Genomic DNA, 27,018 nt, shown 5'->3' on the forward strand with positions numbered 1-27,018 from the left:
AAGACTGCTTTTGACAAGTGTTGATGATACTTCAATGCTGATGGTTCTTCATACTTCTCATAGTGGACTGCTTGGTGACAGCCATGAAAGTTATCACAGCCATGAAGGTCATCACAGTAAAAGGCAATGAGTCTCCAGTCCATTAAGAACCTCAGTAATGTCTGATGGGAGAGAGTAAGGGGGGAGGGTCATTAACCTGTCCTGCATTAAGAGTACTACAGGAGGATGTTGATATGGGAGGGGGAGATGGGGCAGCGTAACGAAACAACAATGTCTAATCATCATCATCATTACCATCGTAATAATAATCAGGAGCGCTGCATTTTCAGAAACGCCATTAACGTTATTATCGCTAATATTACCGATGACGAGGATTCCACGGGCCCTGATTGGCCCCGGTAGAGATGTCGTCATGGTAACAGATGACAGAATGCCGCAAATCTTTATTGAATTATGCTAAAAGACATTCAGAGCAAATGGGGCTTGAACGATTCACTATCTGGTGAAGAATAGCAATGGGCAACATCATCGAGCAGAGAAACATAGAGAGAGAGAGAGAGAGACATAATGACAGAGAGACAGAATGACAGAGAGACAGAGATAGACAGCGGCAGACAGAGAACTGAGAGGCACTAGCCTATGTCCGACAAGACACAGATTCACTCAGACAGAAAGCACCAACATTTTACAAGGTGACACACTATAACTAAATAAAGCTGAAAAACTGTGCATTCAATGTATTTAAAGTTTTAGGCCTACAATAAAACACCTCTATCTATCAATGCTCTGTCTGAGACTTACAGATTGGTTGAGCATTGAACTAGTTGAACATAGTGCATGATGGAAAACGTGTTAATCTGATAACAACATCCATCAACTCAGCCAGTGTTGCATGTTATTTTGCCATTAATACAGTGCCTTCGGAAAGAATTCAGACCCCTTGAATTTGTACACATTTTGTTACATTACAGCCTTATTATAAAATGGATTAAATAAATAAACTCCTCACTAATCTACACACAATACCCCATAATGACAAAGTAAAAACCATTTGGGTCTGAAAAGGGTCTGAAAAGTATTCAGCCCCTTGCTATGAGACTCGAAATTGAGATCAGGTGCATCCTTTTTCCAGTGATCATCCTTGAGATGCTTCTATAACTTGATTGGAGTCCACCTGTGGTAAATTCAATTGATTGTACAGGATTTGGAAAGGCACACACCTGTCTATTTAAGGTCCCACAGTTGACAGTGCATGTCAGAACAAAAACCAAGCCATGAGGTTGAAGGAATTGTCCATAGAGCTCCGAGAAAGGATTTTGTCGAGGCACAGATCTGGGGAACGGTACCAAAACATTTCTGCAGCATTGAAGGTCCCCAAGAACACAGTGGCCTCCATCATTCTTAAATGGAAGTAGTTTGGAACCACCAAGACTCTTCCTAGAGATAGCCACCCGGCCAAACTAAGCCAACGGGGGAGAAGGGCCTTGGTCAGGGAGGTGACCAAGAACCTGATTGTCACTCTGACAGAGCTCCAGAGTTCCTCTGTGGAGATGGGAGAACCTTCTAGATGGACAACCATCTCTGCAGCACTCCATCAATCAATCAAGAGCATGAGAAACAAGATTATTTGGTCTGATGAAACCAAGAATGAACTCTTTGGTCTGGAGGAAACCTGGCACCATCCCCACGATGAAGCATGGTGGTGGCAGCATCGTGCTGTGGGGATGTTTATCAGTGGCAGGGACTGGGAAACTAGTCAGGATTGAGGCAAAGATGAATGGAGCGAAGTACAGAGAGATCCTTGATGAAAACCTGCTCCAGAGCCCTCATGACCTCAGCCTGGGATGAAGGTTCAGCTTCCAACAGGACAACGATCCTAAGCACACAGCCAAGACAATGCAGGAGTGGCTTCGGGATACGTCTCTGAATGTCCTTGTGTGGCCCAGCCAGAGCCTGGACTTGAACCCGATGGAACATCTCTGGAGAGACCTTCAAATAGCTGTGTAGCAATGCTCCCCATCCAACCTGACAGAGCTTGAGAGGATCTGCAGAGAAGAATGGGAGCTTGTAGCTTCATACCCAAGAAGACTCAAGGCTGTAATCGCTGCCAAAGGTGCTGCAATAAAGTACTGAGTATTGGGTCTGAATACTTATGTAAATTGTGATATTTCCGCTTTTTTTGTATACATTTGCAAAAATGTAAAAAAAATACTGTTTTTGCTTTGTCATTATGGGGTGTTGTGCGTACATTGATGAGGGGAAAAAACAATTTAATCATTTTTAGAATAAGATTAATTTAACAAAATGTCAGGGGGTGTGAATACATTCTGAGGGCACTGTATCTGGTCTGATCTATCTAATCAGTCAGACATTGTGGGAAAGTACTTGTTATCACTCAGGAAGTTGTAGTGGCTGGTATCGTCATCACTCCTTCCCAGCTACACTATATACACAAAAGTATTCGGACACCCCTTCAGATTAGTGGATTCGGCTATTTCAGGTTGCTGACAGGTGTATAAAATTGAGCACACAGCCATGCAATCCATAGACAAACATTGGTAGTAGAAGGGCCTTACTGAAGCGCTCAGTGACTTTCAACGTGGCACCGTCATAGGATGCCAGCTTTCTCATAAATCAGTTCGTAAAATGTCTGGCCTGCTAGAGCTGCCCCGATCAACTGTAAGTGCTGTTATTGTGAAGTGGAAACGTCTCGGAGCAACAACGGCTCAGCCGTGAAGTGGTAGGAAACATAAGCTCACAGAACGGGACTGCATAGTGCTGAAGCGTGTAGCGCGAAAAAAATCGTCTATCCTCGGTTGCAACACTCACTACCGAGTTCCAAACTCCCTCTGGAAACAACGGCAGCACAAGAGCTGTTTGTCGGAGCTTCATGAAATGGGGTTCCATGGCCGAGCAGCCGCACACAAGCCTAAGATCTTCATGCGCAACGCCATGCGAGACTAAGATCAACACACAAGCCCAAGATCAACAAAGCTTGCCACCATTGGACTCTGGAGTAATGGAAACATGTTCTCTGGACTGATGAATCACGCTTCACCATGTGGCAGTTCGACGGACTTATCCGGATTTGGCAGATGCCAGGAGAATGCTACCTGCCCCAATGCATAGTGCCAACTGTAAAGTTCGGTGGAGGATGAATAATGGTCTGGGGCTGTTTTTCATGGTTTGGGCTAGACCCCTTAGTTCCAGTGATGGGAAATCTTAACACTACAGCATACAATGACATTCTAGAAGATTCCGTGCATGACAATGCCCCCATGAACAAAATTATGTCCATACAGAAATGGTTTGTTGAGATCGGTGTGGAAGAACTTGACTGCCTGCACAGAGCCCTGACCTCAACCCCATTGGATACCTTTGGGATGAATTGGAACGCCGACTGCGATTCAGGCCTAATCGCCTAACATTAGTGTCCGACCTCAACAATGCTCTTTTGGCTGAATGGAAGCATTGCCCCATAGCAATGTTCCAACATCAAGTGGAAAGCACTCCAGGTGTCGCTTGTTTTCCCCAGTGTATTTATCCCTGTGTTTCCTGTCTCTCTGTGCCAGTTCATCTTGCACGTTCCAAGTCAACCAGCGGTTTTCCCGTTCACCTTCTTTTTGCTATTCTCCTTTATCCTAGTCCTCCCGGTTTTGACCCACGCCTGTTTCTGGAATCTGTACCCGCCTGCCTGACCATTCTGCCTGCCTTGACCACGAGCCTGTCTGCCGCTCTGCACCTCCTGGACTCTGATCTGGTTTTGACCTTTTGCCTGTCCACAACCATTCTCTTGCCTACTCCTTTTGGATTAATAAACATTGTAAGACTCCAACCATCTGCCTCCTGTGTCTGCATCTGGGTCTCGCCTTGTGCCTCGATACTCATGAATGATGTTGGACACCATTACTCTAACCTTACAGCCATGCTGCACCACTGCTCTACCATAGGTGCTATCTAGAGCCTAAAATGATTCTTCAGTTATCCCCATTGAAGAACCCTTTTTGGTTCCAGGTAGAACCCTTTTGGGTTACCTTTCCACAAAGAGTTTTATGTGGAACCAAAAAAGGTTCTCCCTGGAATCCAAAAGTGTTCTCCTATGGGGACAGCCGAAGAACCCTCTTGGAACACTTTTTTTCTAAGAGTGCATTACTCATGCTCAATCAACCTTTGTTGATTGAAATGTTGGCTAGTTGCACTCAATGATATCAAAGGGAACGTTATTGTTCTATGAACTGGTCAGAGTAAAAAAAACTGTGTGTGTGTTAATAGTGTATATCAGAGCGTCTCCTTTGTGCTCCAAAGTGAGCTTTTAACGTCCTCAACAGAACGATCTAGAATAGTAAGACGTTATTAGATATATATGAAGTAAACTATATGCTAATGTATGACTAATGAAAATCATTTGATCTATTAACTGTAATTTGGCCGTGTTCTACTTCTCGCTCTTCTACAGCAGAGTTTATAGAAAGAAATTAGAGGTAGTTTGTCTCACGCATTAGTCTTTCTGTGCACAACGCATAACATAAACCCTGAATTAATATGTGAGAAATTATCTTAGAAAATTATGATTTACTCTCGGGAGAGAAAGGTTTATTAAAATACGCAAAAAATTATCTGAAGAGAGAAAATGTGCAGTTGATTAAAGAGTCCTCGCCTTGAACAACATTAAAGAATAATTAAGATGATTTCACTTCGTAGGCCTATGCAGTGGCAGTTATTGTTTGGAGGTGTTTTTAAAAAGAGTAAAATTGCCTCTCTGAAGGACTTAATGAATGGTGTTTAAATATATCATATGATATGATTTATTTGAAAAAAATAATTAAAACACAGAACAACCAGTCTGGCTTGAGAGGAGGGCGCAGCCAGGGAGAAAGTCAGTCTGTCAGACAAGCCAGGAGCTCTTCATCAGGGCCCATCGTTTTGACCAGACGTTTTCCTCCGTAGGTAGCTGATCCTCCATAGTAGCCGCTCCTCCGTAGGTAGCTGATCCTCCATAGTAGCCGCTCCTCCGTAGGTAGCTGATCCTCCATAGTAGCTGATCCTCCATAGTAGCCGCTCCTCCGTAGGTAGCTGATCCTCCATAGTAGCCGCTCCTCCGTAGGTAGCTGATCCTCCATAGTAGCCGTTCCTCCGTAGGTAGCTGATCCTCCATAGTAGCCGCTCCTCCGTAGGTAACTGATCCTCCATAGTAGCCGCTCCTCCGTAGGTAGCTGATCCTCCATAGTAGCCGCTCCTCCGTAGGTAGCTGATCCTCCATAGTAGCCGCTCCTCCGTAGGTAGCTGATCCTCCATAGTAGCCGCTCCTCCGTAGGTAGCTGATCCTCCATAGTAGCCGCTCCTCCGTAGGTAGCTGATCCTCCATAGTAGCCGCTCCTCCGTAGGTAGCTGATCCTCCATAGTAGCCGCTCCTCCGTAGGTAGCTGATCCTCCATAGTAGCCGCTCCTCCGTAGGTAGCTGATCCTCTATAGTAGCCGCTCCTCCGTAGGTAGCTGATCCTCCATAGTAGCCGCTCCTCCGTAGGTAGCTGATCCTCCATAGTAGCCGCTCTTCCGTAGGTAGCTGATCCTCCATAGTAGCCGCTCCTCTGTAGGTAGCTGATCCTCCATAGTAGCCGCTCCTCCGTAGGTAGCTGATCCTCTATAGTAGCCGCTCCTCCGTAGGTAGCTGATCCTCCATAGTAGCCGCTCCTCCGTAGGTAGCTGATCCTCCATAGTAGCCGCTCCTCCGTAGGTAGCTGATCCTCCATAGTAGCCGCTCCTCCGTAGGTAGCTGATCCTCTATAGTAGCCGCTCCTCCGTAGGTAGCTGATCCTCCATAGTAGCCGCTCCTCCGTAGGTAGCTGATCCTCTATAGTAGCCGCTCCTCCGTAGGTAGCTGATCCTCCATAGTAGCCGCTCCTCCGTAGGTAGCTGATCCTCCATAGTAGCCGCTCCTCCGTAGGTAGCTGATCCTCCATAGTAGCCGCTCCTCCGTAGGTAGCTGATCCTCCATAGTAGCCGCTCCTCCGTAGGTAGCTGATCCTCCATAGTAGCCGCTCCTCTGTAGGTAGCTGATCCTCCATTGCTGACAGTGTAGCATCCAACTGGGTGATGCATCGGCTGCAGTAAAGTGCCAGAAACTCAACCACACATCAGCAGTGGTCAGGAACAAACTCTGCCTCTCTGACATCTGAGACATAGCACTCTCCACTTTCCAACCGGCAGATAAAACAAAAAGCTGGGGTTGTTGCTTCATTATTTAAATAAAAACATTAAGCCATCCAGCTAGCCAAGGCAAACAAACAGATTTAACAGCAAAGTCTTGTAACTTTGACATTGAAGACGACCATATTTATGTGATCAAAACAGAGATTTATCAACAACAAAAAATTGATTGTGGTTAGATGACTCCTGACACTAGTCCTATATGATAACAAATTATAACGTTTCTGCGCATCTACTTATCACATCAACAGAATGAGGAAACATGCCTGTGAGGTGGCTGATGTGAAGTAGGAGTTCAATTTGATGAGACTGAACCTGTGTGGCTGGTGTTCGTCACGTGATGGTCCCAGGTGTCACAAACCATTATAAGTAAAGTAATGAAATGGGGGGGGGGGTCATTGCCACGAGCCCGTATTCCCCAATTAAGGTGCCACCAACCTCCTGTGCTATACAACATAAGAGCAATAGCCAACAACGTATTTCCCCATGTTACATGTTACATTGTGAAATGACAAGATTGACTTAAAATCAAAACAACAACAACTCAGTTCATGTCATTCACTACACACAGTTGAAGTCAGAAGTTTACATACACTTAGGTTGGAGTCATTAAAACTCGTTTTTCAACCAATCCACACATTTCTTGTTAATAAACTATAGTTTTGGCAAGTTGGTTAGGACATCTACTTTGTGCATGACACAAGTAATATTTCCAATTATTGTTTACAATTCCAGTAGGTCAGAAGTTTACATACACTAAGTTGACTGTGCGTTTAAAAGGCTTGGAAAACTCTAGAAAATTATGTCATGGCTTTAGAATCTTCTGATAGGCTAATTGACATAATTTGAGTCAATTGGAGGTGTACCTGTGGATGTGTTTCAAGGCCTACCTTCAAACTCAGTGCCTCTTTGCTTGACATCATGGGAAAATGAAAAGAAATCAGCCAAGACCTCCACAAGTCTGGTTCATCCTTGGGAGCAATTTCCAAACACCTGAAGGTACCACGTTCATCTGTATAAACAATAGTACTCAAGTATAAACGCCATGGGACCACGCAGCCGTCATACCGCTGAGGAAGGAGACGCGTTCTGTCTCCTAGAGATGAACGTACTTTGGTGTGAAAAGTGCAAATCAATCCAGAACAACAGCAAAGGACCTTGTGAAGATGCTGGAGGAAACAGGTACAAAAGTATCTATATCCACACTAAAACGAGTCCTATATCGACATAACCTGAAAGGCCGCTCAGCAAGGAAGAAGCCACTGCTCCAAAACCGCCATAAAAAAGCCAGACTACGGTTTGCAACTGCACATGGGGACAAAGATAGTACTTTTTGGAGAAATGTCCCCTGGTCTGATGAAGCAAAAATAGAACTGTTTGGCTATAATGACCATCGTTATGTTTGGAGGAAAAAGGGGGATGCTTGCAAGCCGAAGAACACGATCCCAACCGTGAAGCACGGGGGTGGCAGCATCATGTTGTGGGGGTGCTTTGCTGCAGGAGGGACTGGTGCACTTCACAAAATAGATGTTATCATGAGGAAGGGAAATTATGTGGATATATTGAAGCAACATCTCAAGACATCAGTCAGAAAGTTAAAGCTTGGTCGCAAATGGGTCTTCCAAATGGACAATGACCCCAAACATACTTCCAAAGTTGTGGCAAAATGGCATAAGGACAACAAAGTCAAGGTATTGGAGTGGCCAACACAAAGCCCTGACCTCGATCCTATAGAAAACTTGTGGGCAGAACTGAAAAAGCATGTGCGAGCAAGGAGACCTACAAACCTGACTCAGTTACACCATCTGTCAGGAGGAATGGGCCAAAATTCACTCAATTTATTGGGTTCACCCTCTACTATTATTCTGACATTTCACATTCTTAAAATAAAGTGGTGACCTGTCAGGAATTGTTTAAAACTGAGTTTAAATGTATTTGGCTAAGGTGTATGTAAACTTCCAACTTCAACTGTAGTACATTTATTTTCAAGGGAATAATAACTGAGCAGTTGTGAACATGTCAGAAAAAAGATGTCTGTATGTCTGGGAAAAGCCAGCTTAGATTGAAAATAATATTTGTAACCATAGATACCACAGAAAAAACAACCAAATCAACAGTAGCTCCATTTTATAAGTGTTTAATGTGTGACGAAGCAAATCATAAATCACAGGTATAAATACAAAATTAATTAACATCCACATTCATTGCATTTCTGAACAGATAAATTATTAAAGATGTTTAAAACAACCACTTCGATCAAGTTACTCATAAATCGATGGAATTAACTATTTTAAAACAAATACATTTTTACAAAGATGGTAGGTTAAATCAAAGGCATTTATACACACACATCATTTGCATATTAGCCTTTTCTTCTACAGTTGATCAACTGAAGTATTAAATTGCATGAGTGAAATCATTTGCATACACAATTTGAGAGAAGCCACTCAAATATGTTGATTGTTGACCATAAAATACCTTAAGACAATTGATTTTACCGTCAGTCAAAGAGACACCTAAAAGTGGACGTTGTGACAGAAAGATATAAGAAAGCATAGTTGAGTTTGGTGACAGAGAAAGAAATCAAAACAAACTTATCAATATTCACATTTCAGTATCATCAGAATCCAGAGAGGCCGATCTAGCCATAGGACCAGGTGGGTAGTGACACATACTACAAGGCATTTGTTGGCATAATGTGTTTAAAATGGGATCCTCAACTGTTAAAGTATCTTGTGTAACTACATAATCTCATTTCTTTTCACAAAGACAGTCCTTTATTTCAATATTTCATTACAAATAAGGGAATCACCTATTATGACACATCATTACTCCAGTTCTTCAGAAAAGGAATATTATTTTCTGCAGTAGCGCTGTGAAAATATCTAGTTGAGTCATTGGGTTTGAAAGGACAACTAGTGGATGGGGCCATGCTATTCATCAGAGTCATGTGGTTGGGTTGTCTCCGGCTGTGATTGGTTAGAGTCATGTTGCTCCTCCTCCTTTAGGGTGACGACGGCGTTAGTCTGGGTGTTCACATCCAACTCTTTCCCCCCCTCCCACTCTATTTCCTCTTCCCCCTCCATGTCCTCCTCCTCCTGTCCATCTATCTGTCCAGCGGGATCTACGGCTCTTCCCTCTTCCTTCTCCCCTGTAGTTCTGTCAGGCTGGGTTGGGCCTGCTCCAATACAGAAGAGCAGGTCCTGGTCCCTGTGGTTCTGGCTGGGAAGTTGGTTGTGGTGGATCTCACTGTAGTCCTGTCTATGGTTCTGGTGTGTGTAGCTGTGGTGGTGGCAATGGAAGAAGCTGAGGATGGTGTGTTTTGGCAGGCCCAGCTGGGCTGACAGGGTGTGGACAGCCTCCTCATCTGGGTTCAGACCCACGTCCTGGATGAAGCTCTGCAGGATCCCCTGCGCCTCCTGGGACACCCGAAACCCCTCACCCCCCTCATGCCCGCCATTGCCCTCCCCGTTACTCTGTCTGGCCCCCGACCAACCTCCCTCGCCTCCTTCCTTGTCATTACTACCCCCAGCCCTACTCCTATTGCCCAGGCCAGTAATGTCCTCTACCCTCCCATCAACCTTACTACCCCCCAACCAGGTTTTCAGTTGGCCCCCACCCCCCTCAGTCTCGGCTGGTGATGCTGTGGACGGTTGTCGTGGAGGCAGGCGAGGCCCCGCCTGGGGCTGCAAGGGCTGCTGGGACCGAGGGGTCAGGAGTCGTTGATGGTGTTGCTGTGGCAACGGGGAGTGGCGTTGGAGCTGGTGGAGACAGATGGAAGTGGAGTTCTAAACAAACGAATGGGAGCTGATGATAGGTTGTGTTACAGGAGGTCCAAACTACACGTATCAACACTATCGTCAAACAGCTACACAACTCTACATTCAATTATCTACATACGCATGTGTACCGCATGTACATTTACAGAGTAGAATTATGTGTTTGTGTTGTGTGTGCGCTTCCATCCGTATACGTGTGTGTGTGTGTGTAGGCTATACCGGGTAGACTGACCAGTGTGTAGTCGTTGACAAGCTGTGTGAGTCTGTCTCTCCAAAGTTGTTTTTGTGTTTGTGTTGACTGTGTATTACTGTATTAGTGTGTGTATGTACAGATGTAGGATCTTAATTTGACCAGCATTGTCGTAGCAAAACAATCCTGCAGCAACTGGATTTTAATGTTTAGTCAATAATGTTGCTTGATCGGTGGTTAGGCTATTAGCTGGCTAAAATTAAGCTACATGAAAAGTGCATTACTGTTAATATGACCGTGTGTTGTGCAGGTTTTCAGGGAATTTATGTATATCAAAAAAACTAATTGGCATTTGTTGTGGCGCAGGAAAATTCTCAGCAACAACAGAGTGATCAAATTAAGATCCTACATCTGTACAGGCTATACAGAGTAGACTGACCAGTGTGTTGTCGTTGACTAGCTGTATCAGTCTGTCTGTACAGTGTTGCTGCAGAGCGTTGCTCTCCTGTTCGTAGATGGCATCTCGTTCCGTCTGGGCCAGACTCAGGAAGCGCCGGATCATACACAGGTTCTCCCACAGGGTCCGGTTCTCCGGGGACGGATCCTCCTTCCAGCGCAGAAGCTCACACAGCCAGCCCTGCAGAACACATATCAGAACCCAGTCAGAGAAACCATAGAAAAGGAACCTTTTCAGAACCCCTTCAATAAAATAAAATGTTATTTGTCACGTGCTTCGTAAACTGCAGGTGTAGACTTACTGTGAAATGCTTACTTACGGGCCCTTCCCAACAATGCAGAGAGAAAGAAAATAGAGAAATAATAGAAAAGTAAAACACATAATAATAAAAGTAATAATAGATACACAATGAGAAACAATAACAATACACGAGGTACATGTACCGAGTCGATGTGCTGGGGTACGAGGTAATTGAGGTTGATATGTACATATAACTAAGGATACATTTACAGATAGTAAACAGTAGCAGCAGCGTATTTGATGAGTCAAAGTTAGTGCACAAAGAGTCAATGCAGATATTCCCGCTACCCTCTGTAGCGCCTTGAGGTCGGATGCCAAGCAGTTGCCATACCAGGCGGTGATGCAGCCAGTCAAGATGCTCTCAATGGTGCAGATGTAGAACTTTTTGAGGATCTGAGGACCCATGCCAAATCTTTTCAGTCTCATAAGGGGGAAGAAAATTGGCGTGCCCTCAACACGACTGTGTTGGTGTGTTTGGACCATGTTAGAAACTTGAAGCTATCGACCTGCTCCACTACAGCATCGTCAAGCAAGATACTAAAATTAAAGTTGACTATCTTCAGTAAATATAGTAAATCAGATGTTCTGTGCTTTTCATGAGTAGAAAACAACAGTTATTCATGCTTTATACAAAGCAAGTACACTTCAAACTCATAGCAGAACCCTTCTCTGTATTAGGAGCTGGAGGAGAGGAGGAGACAGAGAGGGAAAGCAGCAACAATGCCAAGCGCTCCACCTCTACACAATTACAGTGGCACACACACACACACACACACACACACACACACACACACACACACACACACACACACACACACACACACACACACACACACACACACACACACACACACACACACACACACACACACACACACACACACCTGGCCGTAGTCCAGCACTAGCACAAAAAGCCATCCAGATGCAGTAAGCAGATACAACACAGAGCTCCAACATGGTGCTGCCTGCCAAACAGCCTTACACTAACGTGAGCTGACACAATCGTATTACAGAGAGAAAGAGAGGGAGAGAGAGAGAGAGAGAGAGATAGGTGGGAGAGCGAGAGGGAAAGAGAGAGGGGGGAGAGAGAGGGGGGAGAGAGAGGGGGAGAGGGGAGGAGAGAGAGAGAGAGAGAGAGAGAGAGAGAGAGAGAGAGAGAGAGAGAGAGAGAGAGAGAGAGAGAGAGAGAGAGAGAGAGAGAGAGAGAGAGAGAGAGAGAGAGAGAGAGAGAGAGAGAGAGAGATTACCCCTGCTGGGCTACTGTTTAGAGTACCACCTGTCAGTGTAATGGCATTGACCTCAACATGACCTTTATAGAGGAGAACAACCTGATCCTCACTGAAGTACTTTATACTGGAAAGAGAGAGAGAGAGAGAGAGAGAGAGAGAGAGAGAGAGAGACCGAGACCGAGAGATAGAGAGACCGAGAGATAGAGGCCGAGAGATAGAGAGGCCGAGAGATAGAGAGGCCGAGAGATAGAGAGGCAGAGAGATAAAGAGGCAGAGAGATAAAGAGAGCGAGAGAGAGAAAGAGCCCTCAACAGATGAAATCCTCCATTCCACTGAGGAGGGAAATGATCCCCAAAACAAAAGGCAATAACAAGCTTATGGTTGAGAGAAAAAGAGGCAGAGCGAAAGAGAGGTAGAGAGAAAGAGAGGCAGAGGCAGAGAGAAAGAGAGGCAAAGAGAAAGAGAGGCAGAGGCAGAGAGAGAGAGAGAGAAAGAGATGAAAAGGTAGAGAGAAAGAGGCAGAGAGAAAGAGAGGCAGCGAGAAAGAGAGGCAGAGGCAGAGAGAAAGAGGGGCAGAGAAAGAGGCAGAGAGATATAGAGGTAGGGAGAAAGAGAGATAGAGGCAGGGAGAAAGAAAAAGAGGCAGAGAGAAAGAGAGGCAGAGGCAGAGAGAAAGAGGGGCAGAGAGAAAGAGGCAGAGATATAGAGGTAGGGAGAAAGAGAGATATAGAGGCAGGGAGAAAGAAAAAGAGGCAGAGAGAAAGAGGCAGAGAGAAAGAGAGGCAGAGAGAAAGAGAGGTAGGGAGAAAGAGAGATATAGAGGCAGAGAGAAAGAGAGGCAGAGAGAAATAGAAGCAGAGAGAAAGAGAGGCAGAGAGAAAGAGAGGCAGAGAGATATAGAGGTAGGGAGAAAAAGAGATATAGAGGCAGGGAGAGAGGCAGAGAGAAAGAGAGGCAGAGAGAAAGATGCAGAGAGAAAGAGAGAGAGAAAGAGAGAGAAAGAGCCCTCAACAGATGAAATCCCTCCATTCCACTGAGGAGGGAAATGATCCCCGAAACAAAAGGCAATAACAAGCTTATGGTTGAGAGAAAAAGAGGCAGAGCGAAAGAGAGGCAGAGAGAAAGAGAGGCAGAGAGAAAGAGAGGCAGAGGCAGAGAGAAAGAGATGCAAAGGTAGAGAGAAAGAGGCAGAGCGAAAGAGAGGCAGGGAGATATAGAGGCAGAGAGAAAGAGAGGCAGAGGCTGAGAGAAAGAGAGGCTGAGAGAAAGAGAGGCAGAGAGAAAGAGAGGCAGAGAGACAGAGAGAAAGAGACATCAACAAATGAAATCCCTCCATTCCACTGAGGAGGGAAATGATCCCCAAAACAAAAGGCAATAACAAGCTTATGGTTCTGCCTTGAAAACAAGCACAATAAAAGCACCAGTGTTTCTGTGTGTTGGCATGCATGTGTGTGTGTGTGTGTGTGTGTGTGTGTGTGTGTGTGTGTGTGTGTGTGTGTGTGTGTGTGTGTGTAAATAGTCTGGCATTTTCTACACAGCCAGTTACTGCCCAATGTGGCTCTGTGTACAGATGGTATATAATACATTCACACACACAGAACATCTGATAAAGGTACTTATGGGAGTGTGTGTGTGTGTGTGTGTGTGTGTGTGTGTGTGTGTGTGTGTGTGTGTGTGTGTGTGTGTGTGTGTGTGTGTGTGTGTGTGTGTGTGTGTGTGTGTGTGTTAAGCATTTTCTAATAACAGTCTGAAATATAAACGTTTCCCTCTCAGTCCAAGAGGGAGGAGGGGAACTATGTAAAGCTAAAGATTGTCTTCACTTCCATAGACATCCCTCCAGTCAGTGAGTACCATACTCTCTCTTCTCTCTCTGTGTGTGTGTGTGTGTGTGTGTGTGTGTGTGTGTGTGTGTGTGTGTGTGTGTGTGTGTGTGTGTGTGTGTGTGTGTGTGTGTGTGTGTGTGTGTGTGTGTGTGTGTGTGTGTGTGTGTGTGTGTGTGTGCCTGTGTGTGTGCCTGTGTACCTGACTTTTGGAGGCGGCCATCTTGGCGAACATGGCCTGAGACACCTTGGCTCTCTTCATCTCCTGTTGGATCTCCTCGTAGATAGAACTGTTGATGTTTAGAACACATCCCTCGCTCTTCACCCCTCTGTTAATTACTGCTACTGGGGACAGCCTCGCCTGCAGGCGGGAGGGAGGGGGAGACAGAGAGGGGGAGAGAGGGGTTAGAGAGAGAAAGTAGGTGGAGCGGAAGGGGGGTTAAAGAGAGGGGGGTTAGAGAGGGGGAGAGAGGGGTTAGAGAGAGAGAAAGTAGGTGGAGCGGAAGGGGGGTTAAAGAGAGGGGGGGTTAGAGAGAGAGAGAGGAACGAGGTTATCCTTACTATAGGGATGCCTATGGAAACCCGGGAGTGCCAATCTTCAGCCTTGACAAAGTTCCCCTCTTCCTTTCTGGTCTGAAACATCAAAGGAATATATCTTTGAGTGGCATGAACGAGACAGAACTTCAATACCCACACTCCCTTCTCTGTCTGTCTGACCTGTGTGTGGCATGGTGGAGTAGTGTTGTTGGGTGAATGGGTGGTTGACACGGTCAGACTCCTCTCCCTCTCCTCCTGGTAGATACGGTCGCGGTCGCTCTCAGGTAGCTGGAGGAAACTCTGCATGGACCGCAGGTTGACCAGGAGAGACTGAGAGGCACTCTTCGGATCCTCCTCTTTACGCAGGATCTCAGACAGCAGGCCCTGACACATAGAGATAGACACCATCAGGTACACACATCCTAAGAGGGGATACACCGGGGCATCGCAAAACACTAGGTTTTTAGCCGCTACAGACATGTAACAGAGCATACATCACTTTATCAACCTGGGCCTGGGTTCCTCCCGAAGAGAACGTTGAAGACCCATGATTTAAATGAATGGAAGCCTCTACTTGTGGCAAGTTACGCGTCCAGCGTAGCAGCCCTGTAATGTTGACCAGGCCAAGAGACACTCAGATCAGCTCTGATAAATATACATAATTAACATCAAAAAAAGAACCGGATAGAAAGTTTTGTACTAAAACAAACCTGGCTGAGGGTCATTTAGAACAGGAGTTTCTCTGAACAGACACACCCACCCAGACAGCACATGTTTTCACAGGTAGTATTTTTCTGTTCAGGGTGCTAGAGTAAACACAGTAGTATTTTTCTGTTCAGGATGCTAGAGTAAAACACAGTAGTATTTTTCTGTTCAGGGTGCTAGAGTAAACACAGTAGTATTTTTCTGTTCAGGGTGCTAGAGTAAAACACAGTAGTATTTTTCTGTTCAGGGTGCTAGAGTAAACACAGTAGTATTTTTCTGTTCAGGGTGCTAGAGTAAACACAGTAGTATTTTTCTGTTCAGGGTGCTAGAGTAAACACAGTAGTATTTTTCTGTTCAGGGTGCTAGAGTAAAACACAGTAGTATTTTTCTGTTCAGGGTGCTAGAGTAAAACACAGTAGTATTTTTCTGTTCAGGGTGCTAGAGTAAACACAGTAGTATTTTTCTGTTCAGGGTGCTAGAGTAAAACACAGTAGTATTTTTCTGTTCAGGGTGCTAGAGTAAACACAGTAGTATTTTTCTGTTCAGGGTGCTAGAGTAAACACAGTAGTATTTTTCTGTTCAGGGTGCTAGAGTAAACACAGTAGTATTTTTCTGTTCAGGGTGCTAGAGTAAACACAGTAGTATTTTTCTGTTCAGGGTGCTAGAGTAAACACAGTAGTATTTTTCTGTTCAGGGTGCTAGAGTAAACACAGTAGTATTTTTCTGTTCAGGGTGCTAGAGTAAACACAGTAGTATTTTTCTGTTCAGGGTGCTAGAGTAAACACAGTAGTATTTTTCTGTTCAGGGTGCTAGAGTAAACACAGTAGTATTTTTCTGTTCAGGGTGCTAGAGTAAACACAGTAGTATTTTTCTGTTCAGGGTGCTAGAGTAAACACAGTAGTATTTTTCTGTTCAGGGTGCTAGAGTAAACACAGTAGTATTTTTCTGTTCAGGGTGCTAGAGTAAACACAGTAGTATTTTTCTGTTCAGGGTGCTAGAGTAAACACAGTAGTATTTTTCTGTTCAGGGTGCTAGAGTAAACACAGTAGTATTTTTCTGTTCAGGGTGCTAGAGTAAACACAGTAGTATTTTTCTGTTCAGGGTGCTAGAGTAAACACAGTAGTATTTTTCTGTTCAGGGTGCTAGAGTAAACACAGTAGTATTTTTCTGTTCAGGGTGCTAGAGTAAACACAGTAGTATTTTTCTGTTCAGGGTGCTAGAGTAAACACAGTAGTATTTTTCTGTTCAGGGTGCTAGAGTAAACACAGTAGTATTTTTCTGTTCAGGGTGCTAGAGTAAACACAGTAGTATTTTTCTGTTCAGGGTGCTAGAGTAAACACAGTAGTATTTTTCTGTTCAGGGTGCTAGAGTAAACACAGTAGTATTTTTCTGTTCAGGGTGCTAGAGTAAACACAGTAGTATTTTTCTGTTCAGGGTGCTAGAGTAAACACAGTAGTATTTTTCTGTTCAGGGTGCTAGAGTAAACACAGTAGTATTTTTCTGTTCAGGGTGCTAGAGTAAACACAGTAGTATTTTTCTGTTCAGGGTGCTAGAGTAAACACAGTAGTATTTTTCTGTTCAGGGTGCTAGAGTAAACACAGTAGTATTTTTCTGTTCAGGGTGCTAGAGTAAACACAGTAGTATTTTTCTGTTCAGGGTGCTAGAGTAAACACAGTAGTATTTTTCTGTTCAGGGTGCTAGAGTAAACACAGTAGTATTTTTCTGTTCAGGGTGCTAGAGTAAACACAGTAGTATTTTTCTGTTCAGGGTGCTAGAGTAAACACAGTAGTATTTTTCTGTTCAGGGTGCTAGAGTAAACACAGTAGTATTTTTCTGTTCAGGGTGCTAGAGTAAACACAGTAGTATTTTTCTGTTCAGGGTGCTAGAGTAAACACAGTAGTATTTTTCTGTTCAGGGTGCTAGAGTAAACACAGTAGTATTTTTCTGTTCAGGGTGCTAGAGTAAACACAGTAGTATTTTTCTGTTCAGGGTGCTAGAGTAAACACAGTAGTATTTTTCTGTTCAGGGTGCTAGAGTAAACACAGTAGTATTTTTCTGTTCAGGGTGCTAGAGTAAACACAGTAGTATTTTTCTGTTCAGGGTGCTAGAGTAAACACAGTAGTATTTTTCTGTTCAGGGTGCTAGAGTAAACACAGTAGTATTTTTCTGTTCAGGGTGCTAGAGTAAACACAGTAGTATTTTTCTGTTCAGGGTGCTAGAGTAAACACAGTAGTATTTTTCTGTTCAGGGTGCTAGAGTAAACACAGTAGTATTTTTCTGTTCAGGGTGCTAGAGTAAACACAGTAGTATTTTTCTGTTCAGGGTGCTAGAGTAAACACAGTAGTATTTTTCTGTTCAGGGTGCTAGAGTAAACACAGTAGTATTTTTCTGTTCAGGGTGCTAGAGTAAACACAGTAGTATTTTTCTGTTCAGGGTGCTAGAGTAAACACAGTAGTATTTTTCTGTTCAGGGTGCTAGAGTAAACACAGTAGTATTTTTCTGTTCAGGGTGCTAGAGTAAACACAGTAGTATTTTTCTGTTCAGGGTGCTAGAGTAAACACAGTAGTATTTTTCTGTTCAGGGTGCTAGAGTAAACACAGTAGTATTTTTCTGTTCAGGGTGCTAGAGTAAACACAGTAGTATTTTTCTGTTCAGGGTGCTAGAGTAAACACAGTAGTATTTTTCTGTTCAGGGTGCTAGAGTAAACACAGTAGTATTTTTCTGTTCAGGGTGCTAGAGTAAACACAGTAGTATTTTTCTGTTCAGGGTGCTAGAGTAAACACAGTAGTATTTTTCTGTTCAGGGTGCTAGAGTAAACACAGTAGTATTTTTCTGTTCAGGGTGCTAGAGTAAACACAGTAGTATTTTTCTGTTCAGGGTGCTAGAGTAAACACAGTAGTATTTTTCTGTTCAGGGTGCTAGAGTAAACACAGTAGTATTTTTCTGTTCAGGGTGCTAGAGTAAACACAGTAGTATTTTTCTGTTCAGGGTGCTAGAGTAAACACAGTAGTATTTTTCTGTTCAGGGTGCTAGAGTAAACACAGTAGTATTTTTCTGTTCAGGGTGCTAGAGTAAACACAGTAGTATTTTTCTGTTCAGGGTGCTAGAGTAAACACAGTAGTATTTTTCTGTTCAGGGTGCTAGAGTAAACACAGTAGTATTTTTCTGTTCAGGGTGCTAGAGTAAACACAGTAGTATTTGTCTGTTCAGGGTGCTAGAGTAAACACAGTAGATAGCCACCTTCTAAAGCTCTGCTATTAAACTGATTAGTCCCTTACTACATCATTATCTGTCTGCTTCTGTTCTTACAGGAGTCAGACTCTCTTCCTTAAGATGGGACTCATCCCTCCCTCACTCCCTCCCCAGAAATGAGCAATTGTGTGCTTCACTCCAGTTGTTACAACTAGACCCCCCCCCCCCCCCCCCCCCACACACACACACACACACACCAGCCATTAAGACCTTTACACTCCAATTGGGTCTTCACACTCCAAGCCCCACTCACTCTACCCCTTGGCACCATGCCCAGGTGAAACATTCCTTCCACACCACACCCTATTTTACCTGGCTGCTGAGCCCCGTTGTCATGGCGACGGATGGGCAGGTGGCTATAATGACAGCCTTTGGTAATTCTAATAACACCCATGATGATGCTGGTGATAATGATGGTAATAATAACAGTGGGCTACGTCTCTCTAGAAGCCTTCTAACTGCAGGAGCACAGGACAGCAGGAGGAGAGAGGGGGAGGGAGGCAGACAGAAAGGAGAGAGAGGTATCAAATGGGGAGAGATGAAAATCAAGGGATCGACCAGTCACATGAAGACACAACATGGATACAGAGAGAAATAGAATAGGAAATATAAAACGAGAGGAAGATATATAGAGAAATGAACAGAGAGAGTGATCGAGAGATTGAGAGAGAGAGTAATGGAGAGAATCGAGGGATGGACAATGGGAGAGGTGTGATTAGATTAGATTAGAGAGGTAGAGACTCTCTGAGGGAGTGTGATTAGAGAGGTATAGACTCTCTGAGGGAGTGTGATTAGAGCGGTATAGACTCTGAGGGAATGTGATTAGAGCGGTATAGACTCTCTGGGGGAGTGTGATTAGAGAGGTAGAGACTCTCTGGGGGAGTGTGATTAGAGAGGTAGAGACTCTGAGGGAGTGTGATTAGAGCGGTATAGACTCTGAGGGAGTGTGATTAGAGCGGTATAGACTCTCTGGGAGAGTGTGATTAGAGAGGTATAGACTCTCTGGGGGAGTGTGATTAGAGAGGTAGAGACTCTCTGGGGGAGTGTGATTAGAGAGGTACAGACTCTCTGAGGGAGTGTGATTAGAGAGGTAGAGACTCTCTGGGGGAGTGTAATTAGAGAGGTAGAGACTCTCTGGGGGAGTGTGATTAGAGAGGTAGAGACTCTCTGGGGGAGTGTGATTAGAGAGGTATAGACTCTCTGGGGGAGTGTGATTAGAGAGGTAGAGACTCTCTGGGGGAGTGTGATTAGAGAGGTAGAGACTCTCTGGGGGTGTGTGATTAGAGAGGTACAGACTCTCTGAGGGAGTGTGATTAGAGAGGTAGAGACTCTCTGGGGGTGTGTAATTAGAGAGGTAGAGACTCTCTGGGGGAGTGTGATTAGAGAGGTAGAGACTCTCTGGGGGAGTGTGATTAGAGAGGTATAGACTCTCTGGGGGAGTGTGATTAGAGAGGTAGAGACTCTCTGGGGGAGTGTGATTAGAGAGGTAGAGACTCTCTGAGGGAGTGTGATTAGAGCGGTATAGACTCTGAGGGAGTGTGATTAGAGCGGTATAGACTCTGAGGGAGTGTGATTAGAGCGGTATAGACTCTCTGGGGGAGTGTGATTAGAGCGGTATAGACTCTCTGGGGGAGTGTGATTAGAGAGGTAGAGACTCTCTGGGGGAGTGTGATTAGAGAGGTAGAGACTCTCTGAGGGAGTGTGATTAGAGAGGTATAGACTCTCTGAGGGAGTGTGATTAGAGCGGTATAGACTCTCTGAGGGAGTGTGATTAGAGCGGTATAGACTCTCTGGGGGAGTGTGATTAGAGAGGTAGGGGTACAGACTCTCTGAGGGAGTGTGATTAGAGAGGTATAGACTCTCTGAGGGAGTGTGATTAGAGAGGTATAGACTCTCTGGGGGAGTGTGATTAGAGAGGTAGAGACTCTCTTGGAGAGTGTGATTAGAGAGGTAGAGACTCTCTGGGGGAGTGTGATTAGAGAGGTATAGACTCTCTGGGGGAGTGTGATTAGAGAGGTATAGACTCTCTGAGGGAGTGTGATTAGAGCGGTATAGACTCTCTGAGGGAGTGTGATTAGAGCAGTATAGACTCTCTGGGGGAGTGTGATTAGAGAGGTAGGGGTACAGACTCTCTGAGGGAGTGTGATTAGAGAGGTATAGACTCTGAGGGAGTGTGATTAGAGAGGTATAGACTCTCTGGGGGAGTGTGATTAGAGAGGTAGAGACTCTCTGAGGGAGTGTGATTAGAGAGGTAGAGACTCTCCGAGGGAGTGTGATTAGAGCGGTATAGACTCTGAGGGAGTGTGATTAGAGCGGTAGAGACTCTCTGAGGGAGTGTGATTAGAGAGGTAGAGACTCTCTGAGGGAGTGTGATTAGAGAGGTATAGACTCTCTGAGGGAGTGTGATTAGAGCGGTATAGACTCTGAGGGAGTGTGATTAGAGCGGTATAGACTCTGAGGGAGTGTGATTAGAGAGGTATAGACTCTCTGGGGGAGTGTGATTAGAGAGGTAGAGACTCTCTGAGGGAGTGTGATTAGAGAGGTATAGACTCTCTGGGGGAGTGTGATTAGAGAGGTAGGGGTACAGACTCTCTGAGGGAGTGTGATTAGAGAGGTATAGACTCTCTGAGGGAGTGTGATTAGAGAGGTATAGACTCTCTGGGGGAGTGTGATTAGAGAGGTAGAGACTCTCTTGGAGAGTGTGATTAGAGAGGTAGAGACTCTCTGGGGGAGTGTGATTAGAGAGGTATAGACTCTCTGGGGGAGTGTGATTAGAGAGGTATAGACTCTCTGGGGGAGTGTGATTAGAGAGGTATAGACTCTCTGGGGGAGTGTGATTAGAGAGGTACAGACTCTCTGAGGGAGTGTGATTAGAGAGGTATAGACTCTCTGGGGGAGTGTGATTAGAGAGGTATAGACTCTCTGGGGGAGTGTGATTAGAGAGGTATAGACTCTCTGGGGGAGTGTGATTAGAGAGGTAGAGACTCTCTGAGGGAGTGTGATTAGAGAGGTAGAGACTCTCTGAGGGAGTGTGATTAGAGAGGTAGAGACTCTCTGAGGGAGTGTGATTAGAGCAGTATAGACTCTCTGAGGGAGTGTGATTAGAGAGGTAGAGACTCTCTGAGGGAGTGTGATTAGAGCGGTATAGACTCTCTGAGGGAGTGTGATTAGAGAGGTAGAGACTCTCTGAGGGAGTGTGATTAGAGAGGTAGAGACTCTCTGAGGGAGTGTGATTAGAGCGGTATAGACTCTCTGAGGGAGTGTGATTAGAGAGGTACAGACTCTAAGGGAGTGTGATTAGAGAGGTAGAGACTCTCTGTGGGAGTGTGATTAGAGAGGTATAGACTCTCTGAGGGAGTGTGATTAAAGAGGTACAGACTCTAAGGGAGTGTGATTAGCTGGCCCAGCAGCTGCTCCACTGCTGTCACGAGTTCCTACTGCAGAGAAGAGTTGGGACACACATACACAGTCATAGACATGCGGCAAAAGGCCATGCCAAGAGCTAATCACCACGCACACATGCACACACATCATGAGATCAACCCCTCCTCTCCCACCCCTCATAAATCCCCAACCCCTAGTTTACAGCACAGTCCCATACATCCAGTTCCCCTGTCCCTGTCTGTCCCATACCTGGGTCCTGTTGAAGGCCACGCGGGCGAACACAGCCTGGGAGATGCCTGCTCTCTTCAGCTCCTCTCTCACCCACTGGTAGATCTCATAGTAGATGTCTGATGGTCCACACACCTGGCTCTGGGACCCAGACCCGGGTCCTGGTGGTCCAGCCTGGGGCTGGGGGTCCAGGGCCTTGGCTAGGGCCAGGGAGGTGGGAAGCCTCCCCACAGAGGGGTGGTTGAGGAACTGTTGTGGGGAGGTAGAGACAGATACAGACAGGCTCTGCTGGGATAACATTCGGGTGACTGCATACTGCTGGTTGAGGAACTGGGCCATGACTATCTGTTGGGGGTTGACTAGCTGGGGGCTGAGGGGGGCGGTCACCAGCCCTGGGGGGCGGAGACTTGGGGCCAGGCAGCCACGATCAGAAATGTGGGCGGCTCCCCCGTGATGGAAGACGAGGGGCGAGGAGTCGGCCTGTTTGGCTGTGTTGCCTGGGATTGGTTGATGGGTAAAGGTCAGATGAGTGGAGCCCGGTTGGGATTGGTCAGAGAAGCTATCAATCTCTGAAGTGAGGAAGAGAGGGATGGAGGAAGAGAGGGGAGTTAGTATAAAAAGCCACAACTATTATTTGCTAACATTAGCATTGATGATGAATATAGGTTAACTATATCGTCAGAGTACCTAACTGAGGAACTCAACTTAACCTTGCACAATACTCTAGATGCAGTTGCACCCCTAAAAACAAAAAACATTTGTCATAAGAAACTAGCTCCCTGGTTTACAGAAAATACCCGAGCTCTGAAGCGAGCTTCCAGAAAATTGGAAGAGAAATGGCACTACACCAAACTGGAAGTCTTCCAACTAGCTTGGAAAGACAGTACCGTACAGTATTGAAGAGCCCTCACTGCTGCTCGATCATCCTATTTTTCCAACTTAATTGAGGAAAATAAGAACAATCCAAAATGTATTTTTGATATTGTCGCAAAGCTAATGAAAAAGCAGCATTCCCCAAGTGAGGATGGCTTTCACTTCAGCAGTGATAAATTCATCAACTTCTTTGAGGAAAATATCATGATCATTAGAAAGCAAATTACGGACTCCTCTTTAAATCTACGTATTCCTCCAACGCTCAGTTGTCCTGAGTCTGCCCAACTCTGCCAAGACCTAGGATCAAGGGAGACACTCAAGATTTTTTAGTAATATATCTCTTGACACAATGATGAAAATAATCATGGCCTCTAAACCGTCAAGCTGCATACTGGACCCTATTCCTAAACTAAACTACAGAAAGAGCTGCTTCCTGTGCTTGGCCCTCCTATGTTGAACATAATAAACGGCTCTCTATCCACCAGATGTGTATCTAACTCACTAGTGGCAGTAATAAAGCCTCTTGAAAAAACCAAACCTTGACCCAGAAAATATAAAAACTTATCGGACTATATCGAATCTTCCATTACTCTCAACATTTTTGGAAAAAGCTGTTGAGCAGCAACTCACTGCCTTCCTGAAGACAAACAATGTATACGAAATGCTTCAGTCTGGTTTTAGACCCCATCATAGCAATGAGCCTGCACTTGTGAAGGTGGTAAATTACCTTTTAATGTTGTCAGACCGAGGCTCTGCATCTGTCCTCGTGCTCCTAGACCTTAGTGCTGCTTTTGATACCATCGATCACCACATTCTTTTGGAGAGATTGGAAACCCAAATTGGTCTACACGGACAAGTTCTGGCCTGATTTTATCTGTCAGAAAGATATCAGTTTGTCTCTGTGGATGGTTTGTCCTCTGACAAATCAACTGTAAATGTCGGTGTTTCTCAAGGTTCCGTTTTAGGACCACTATTGTTTTCACTATATATTTTACCTCTTGGTGATGTCATTCGGAAACATAATGTTAACTTTCACTGCTATGCGGATGACACACAGCTGTACATTTCGATGAAACATGGTGAAGCCCCAAAATTGCCCTCCCTGGAAGCCTGTGTTTCAGACGTAAGGAAGTGGATGGCTGCAAATGTTCTACTTTTAAACCCGGACAAAATAGAGATGCTTGTTCTAGGTCCCAAGAAACAAAGCGATCTTCTGTTGAATCTGACAATTAATCTTGATGGTTGTACAGTCGTCTCAAATAAAACTGTGAAGGACCTCGGCGTTACTCTGGACCCTGATCTCTCTTTTGACGAACATATCAAGACTGTTTTAAGGACAACTTTCTGTCCAAAAATGATGCAGAAAAATTAATCTATGCTTTTGTCACTTCTAGGTTAGACTATTGCAATGCTCTAATTTCCGGCTACCCGGATAAAGCACTAAATAAACTTCAGTTAGTGCTAAACACGGCTGCTAGAATCTTGACTAGAACCAAAACATTTGATCATATTACTCCAGTGCTAGCCTCTCTACACTGGCTTCCTGTTAAGGCAAGGGCTGATTTCAAGGTTTTACTGCTAACCTACAAAGCATTACATGGGATTGCTCCTACCTATCTTTCCGATTTGGTCCTGCCGTACATACCTACATGTACACTACGGTCACAAGACGCAGGCCTCCTTACTGTCCCTAGAATTTCTAAGCAAACAGCTGGAGGCAGGGCTTTCTCCTATAGAACTCCATTTTTATGGAATGGTCTGCCTACCCATGTGAGAGATGCAGACTCGGTCTCAACCTTTAAGTCTTTATTAAAGACTCATCTCTTCAGTAGGTCCTATGATTGTGTGTAGTCTGGCCCAGGAGTGTGAAGGTGAACGAAAAGGCACTGGAGCAACGAACCGCCCTTGCTGTCTCTGGCTGGCCGGTTCCCCTCTCTCCACTGGGATTCTCTGCCTCTAACCCTATTACAGGGGCTGAGTCACTGGCTTACTGGTGCTCTTCCATGCCGTCCCTAGGAGGGGTGCGTCATTTTAGTGGGTTGAGTCACTGACGTGATCTTCCTGTCCGGGTTGGCGCACCCCTTGGGTTGTGCAGTGGGCTATACTCGGCCTTGTCTCAGAATGGTAAGTTGGTGGTTGAAGATATCCCTCTAGTAGTGTGGGGGCTGTGCTTTGGCAAAGTGGGTGGGGTTATATCCTGCCTGTTTGGCCCTGTCCGGGGGTATCGTCGGATGGGGCCAAGGTGTCTCCTGACCCCTCCTGTCTCAGCCTCCAGTATTTACGCTGCAGTAATTCATGTGTCGGGGGGCTAGGGTCAGTCTGTTATATCTGGAGTATTTCTCCTGTCTTATCCAGTGTCCTATTTGAATTTAATCTCTCTCTCTCTCTCTCTCTCTCTCTCTCTCTCTCTCTCTCTCTCTCTCTCTCTCTCTCTCTCTCTCTCTCTCTCTCTCTCTCTCTCTCTCTCTCTCTCTCTCTCTCTCTCTCTCTCTCTCTCTCTCTCTCTCTCTCTCTCTCTCTCTCTCTCTCTCTCTCTCTCTCTCTCTCAATTCAATTCAATTCAATTCAATTCAAGGGGCTTTATTGGCATGGGAAACATGTGTTAACATTGCCAAAGCAAGTGAGGTAGGTAATATACAAAAGTCAAATAAACAATAAAAATGAACAGTAAACATTACACATACAGAAGTTTCAAAACAATAAAGACATTACAAATGTCATATTATATATATGCAGTGTTGTAACAATGTACAAATGGTTAAAGCACACAAGTTAAAATAAATAAACATAAATATGGGTTGTATTTACAGTGGTGTTTGTTCTTCACTGGTTGCCCTTTTCTTGTGGCAACAGGTCACAAATCTTGCTGCTGTGATGGCACACTGTGGAATTTCACCCAGTAGATATGGGAGTTTATCAAAATTGGATTTGTTTTCGAATTCTTTGTGGATCTGTGTAATCTGAGGGAAATATGTCTCTCTAATATGGTCATACATTGGGCAGGAGGTTAGGAAGTGCAGCTCAGTTTCCACCTCATTTTGTGGGCAGTGTGCACATAGCCTGTCTTCTCTTGAGAGCCATGTCTGCCTACGGCGGCCTTTCTCAATAGCAAGGCTATGCTCACTGAGTCTGTACATAGTCAAAGCTTTCCTTAAGTTTGGGTCAGTCACAGTGGTCAGGTATTCTGCCACTGTGTACTCTCTGTTTAGGGCCAAATAGCATTCTAGTTTGCTCTGTTTTTTTGTTAATTCTTTCCAATGTGTCAAGTAATTATCTTTTTGTTTTCTCATGATTTGGTTGGGTCTAATTGTGCTGTTGTCCTGGGGCTCTGTGGGGTGTGTTTGTGTTTGTGAACAGAGCCCTAGGACCAGCTTGCTTAGGGGACTCTTCTCCAGGTTCATCTCTCTGTAGGTGATGGCTTTGTTATGGAAGGTTTGGGAATCGCTTCCTTTTAGGTGGTTGTAGAATTTAACGGCTCTTTTCTGGATTTTGATAATTAGTGGGTATCGGCCTAATTCTGCTCTGCATGCATTATTTGGTGTTCTACGTTGTACACGGAGGATATTTTTGCAGAATTCTGCATGCAGAGTCTCAATTTGGTGTTTGTCCCATTTTGTGAAATCTTGGTTGGTGAGCGGACCCCAGACCTCACAACCATAAAGGGCAATGGGCTCTATGACTGATTCAAGTATTTTTAGCCAGATCCTAATTGGTATGTTGAAATTTATGTTCCTTTTGATGGCATAGAAGGCCCTTCTTGCCTTGTCTCTCAGATCGTTCACAGCTTTGTGGAAGTTACCTGTGGTGCTGATGTTTAGGCCGAGGTATGTATAGTTTTTTGTGTGCTCTAGGGCAACGGTGTCTAGATGGAATTTGTGGTCCTGGTGACTGGACCTTTTTTGGAACACCATTATTTTGGTCTTACTGAGATTTACTGTCAGGGCCCAGGTCTGACAGAATCTGTGCAGAAGATCTAGGTGCTGCTGTAGGCCCTCCTTGGTTGGTGACAGAAGCACCAGATCATCAGCAAACAGTAGACATTTGACTTCGGATTCTA

The 27,018-nt window shown here is 44.9% G+C and overlaps 1 protein-coding gene across 1 annotated transcript in view; it reads right to left on the reverse strand.

Annotated features, from left to right (window-relative positions):
• Positions 1–8,328: 8,328 nt before the first annotated feature.
• Positions 8,329–27,018, reverse strand: part of LOC139559242 (DNA-binding protein SATB1-like) — a 34,233-nt gene continuing 15,543 nt past the window's right edge. Inside the window, exons 7-12 of the mRNA XM_071375046.1 lie at positions 22,110–22,657; positions 14,700–14,903; positions 14,544–14,615; positions 14,185–14,343; positions 10,616–10,813; positions 8,329–9,968 (exon numbers count right to left, since the gene is read on the reverse strand). Coding sequence (XP_071231147.1) covers positions 9,141–9,968; positions 10,616–10,813; positions 14,185–14,343; positions 14,544–14,615; positions 14,700–14,903; positions 22,110–22,657 — 2,009 coding nt within the window. The 3' untranslated portion in view covers positions 8,329–9,140. The remainder of the gene's footprint in view (positions 9,969–10,615; positions 10,814–14,184; positions 14,344–14,543; positions 14,616–14,699; positions 14,904–22,109; positions 22,658–27,018) is intronic.

This window comes from Salvelinus alpinus, chromosome 29 (genome assembly GCF_045679555.1).
Source record: "Salvelinus alpinus chromosome 29, SLU_Salpinus.1, whole genome shotgun sequence".
NCBI classification, from domain to species: domain Eukaryota; kingdom Metazoa; phylum Chordata; class Actinopteri; order Salmoniformes; family Salmonidae; genus Salvelinus; species Salvelinus alpinus.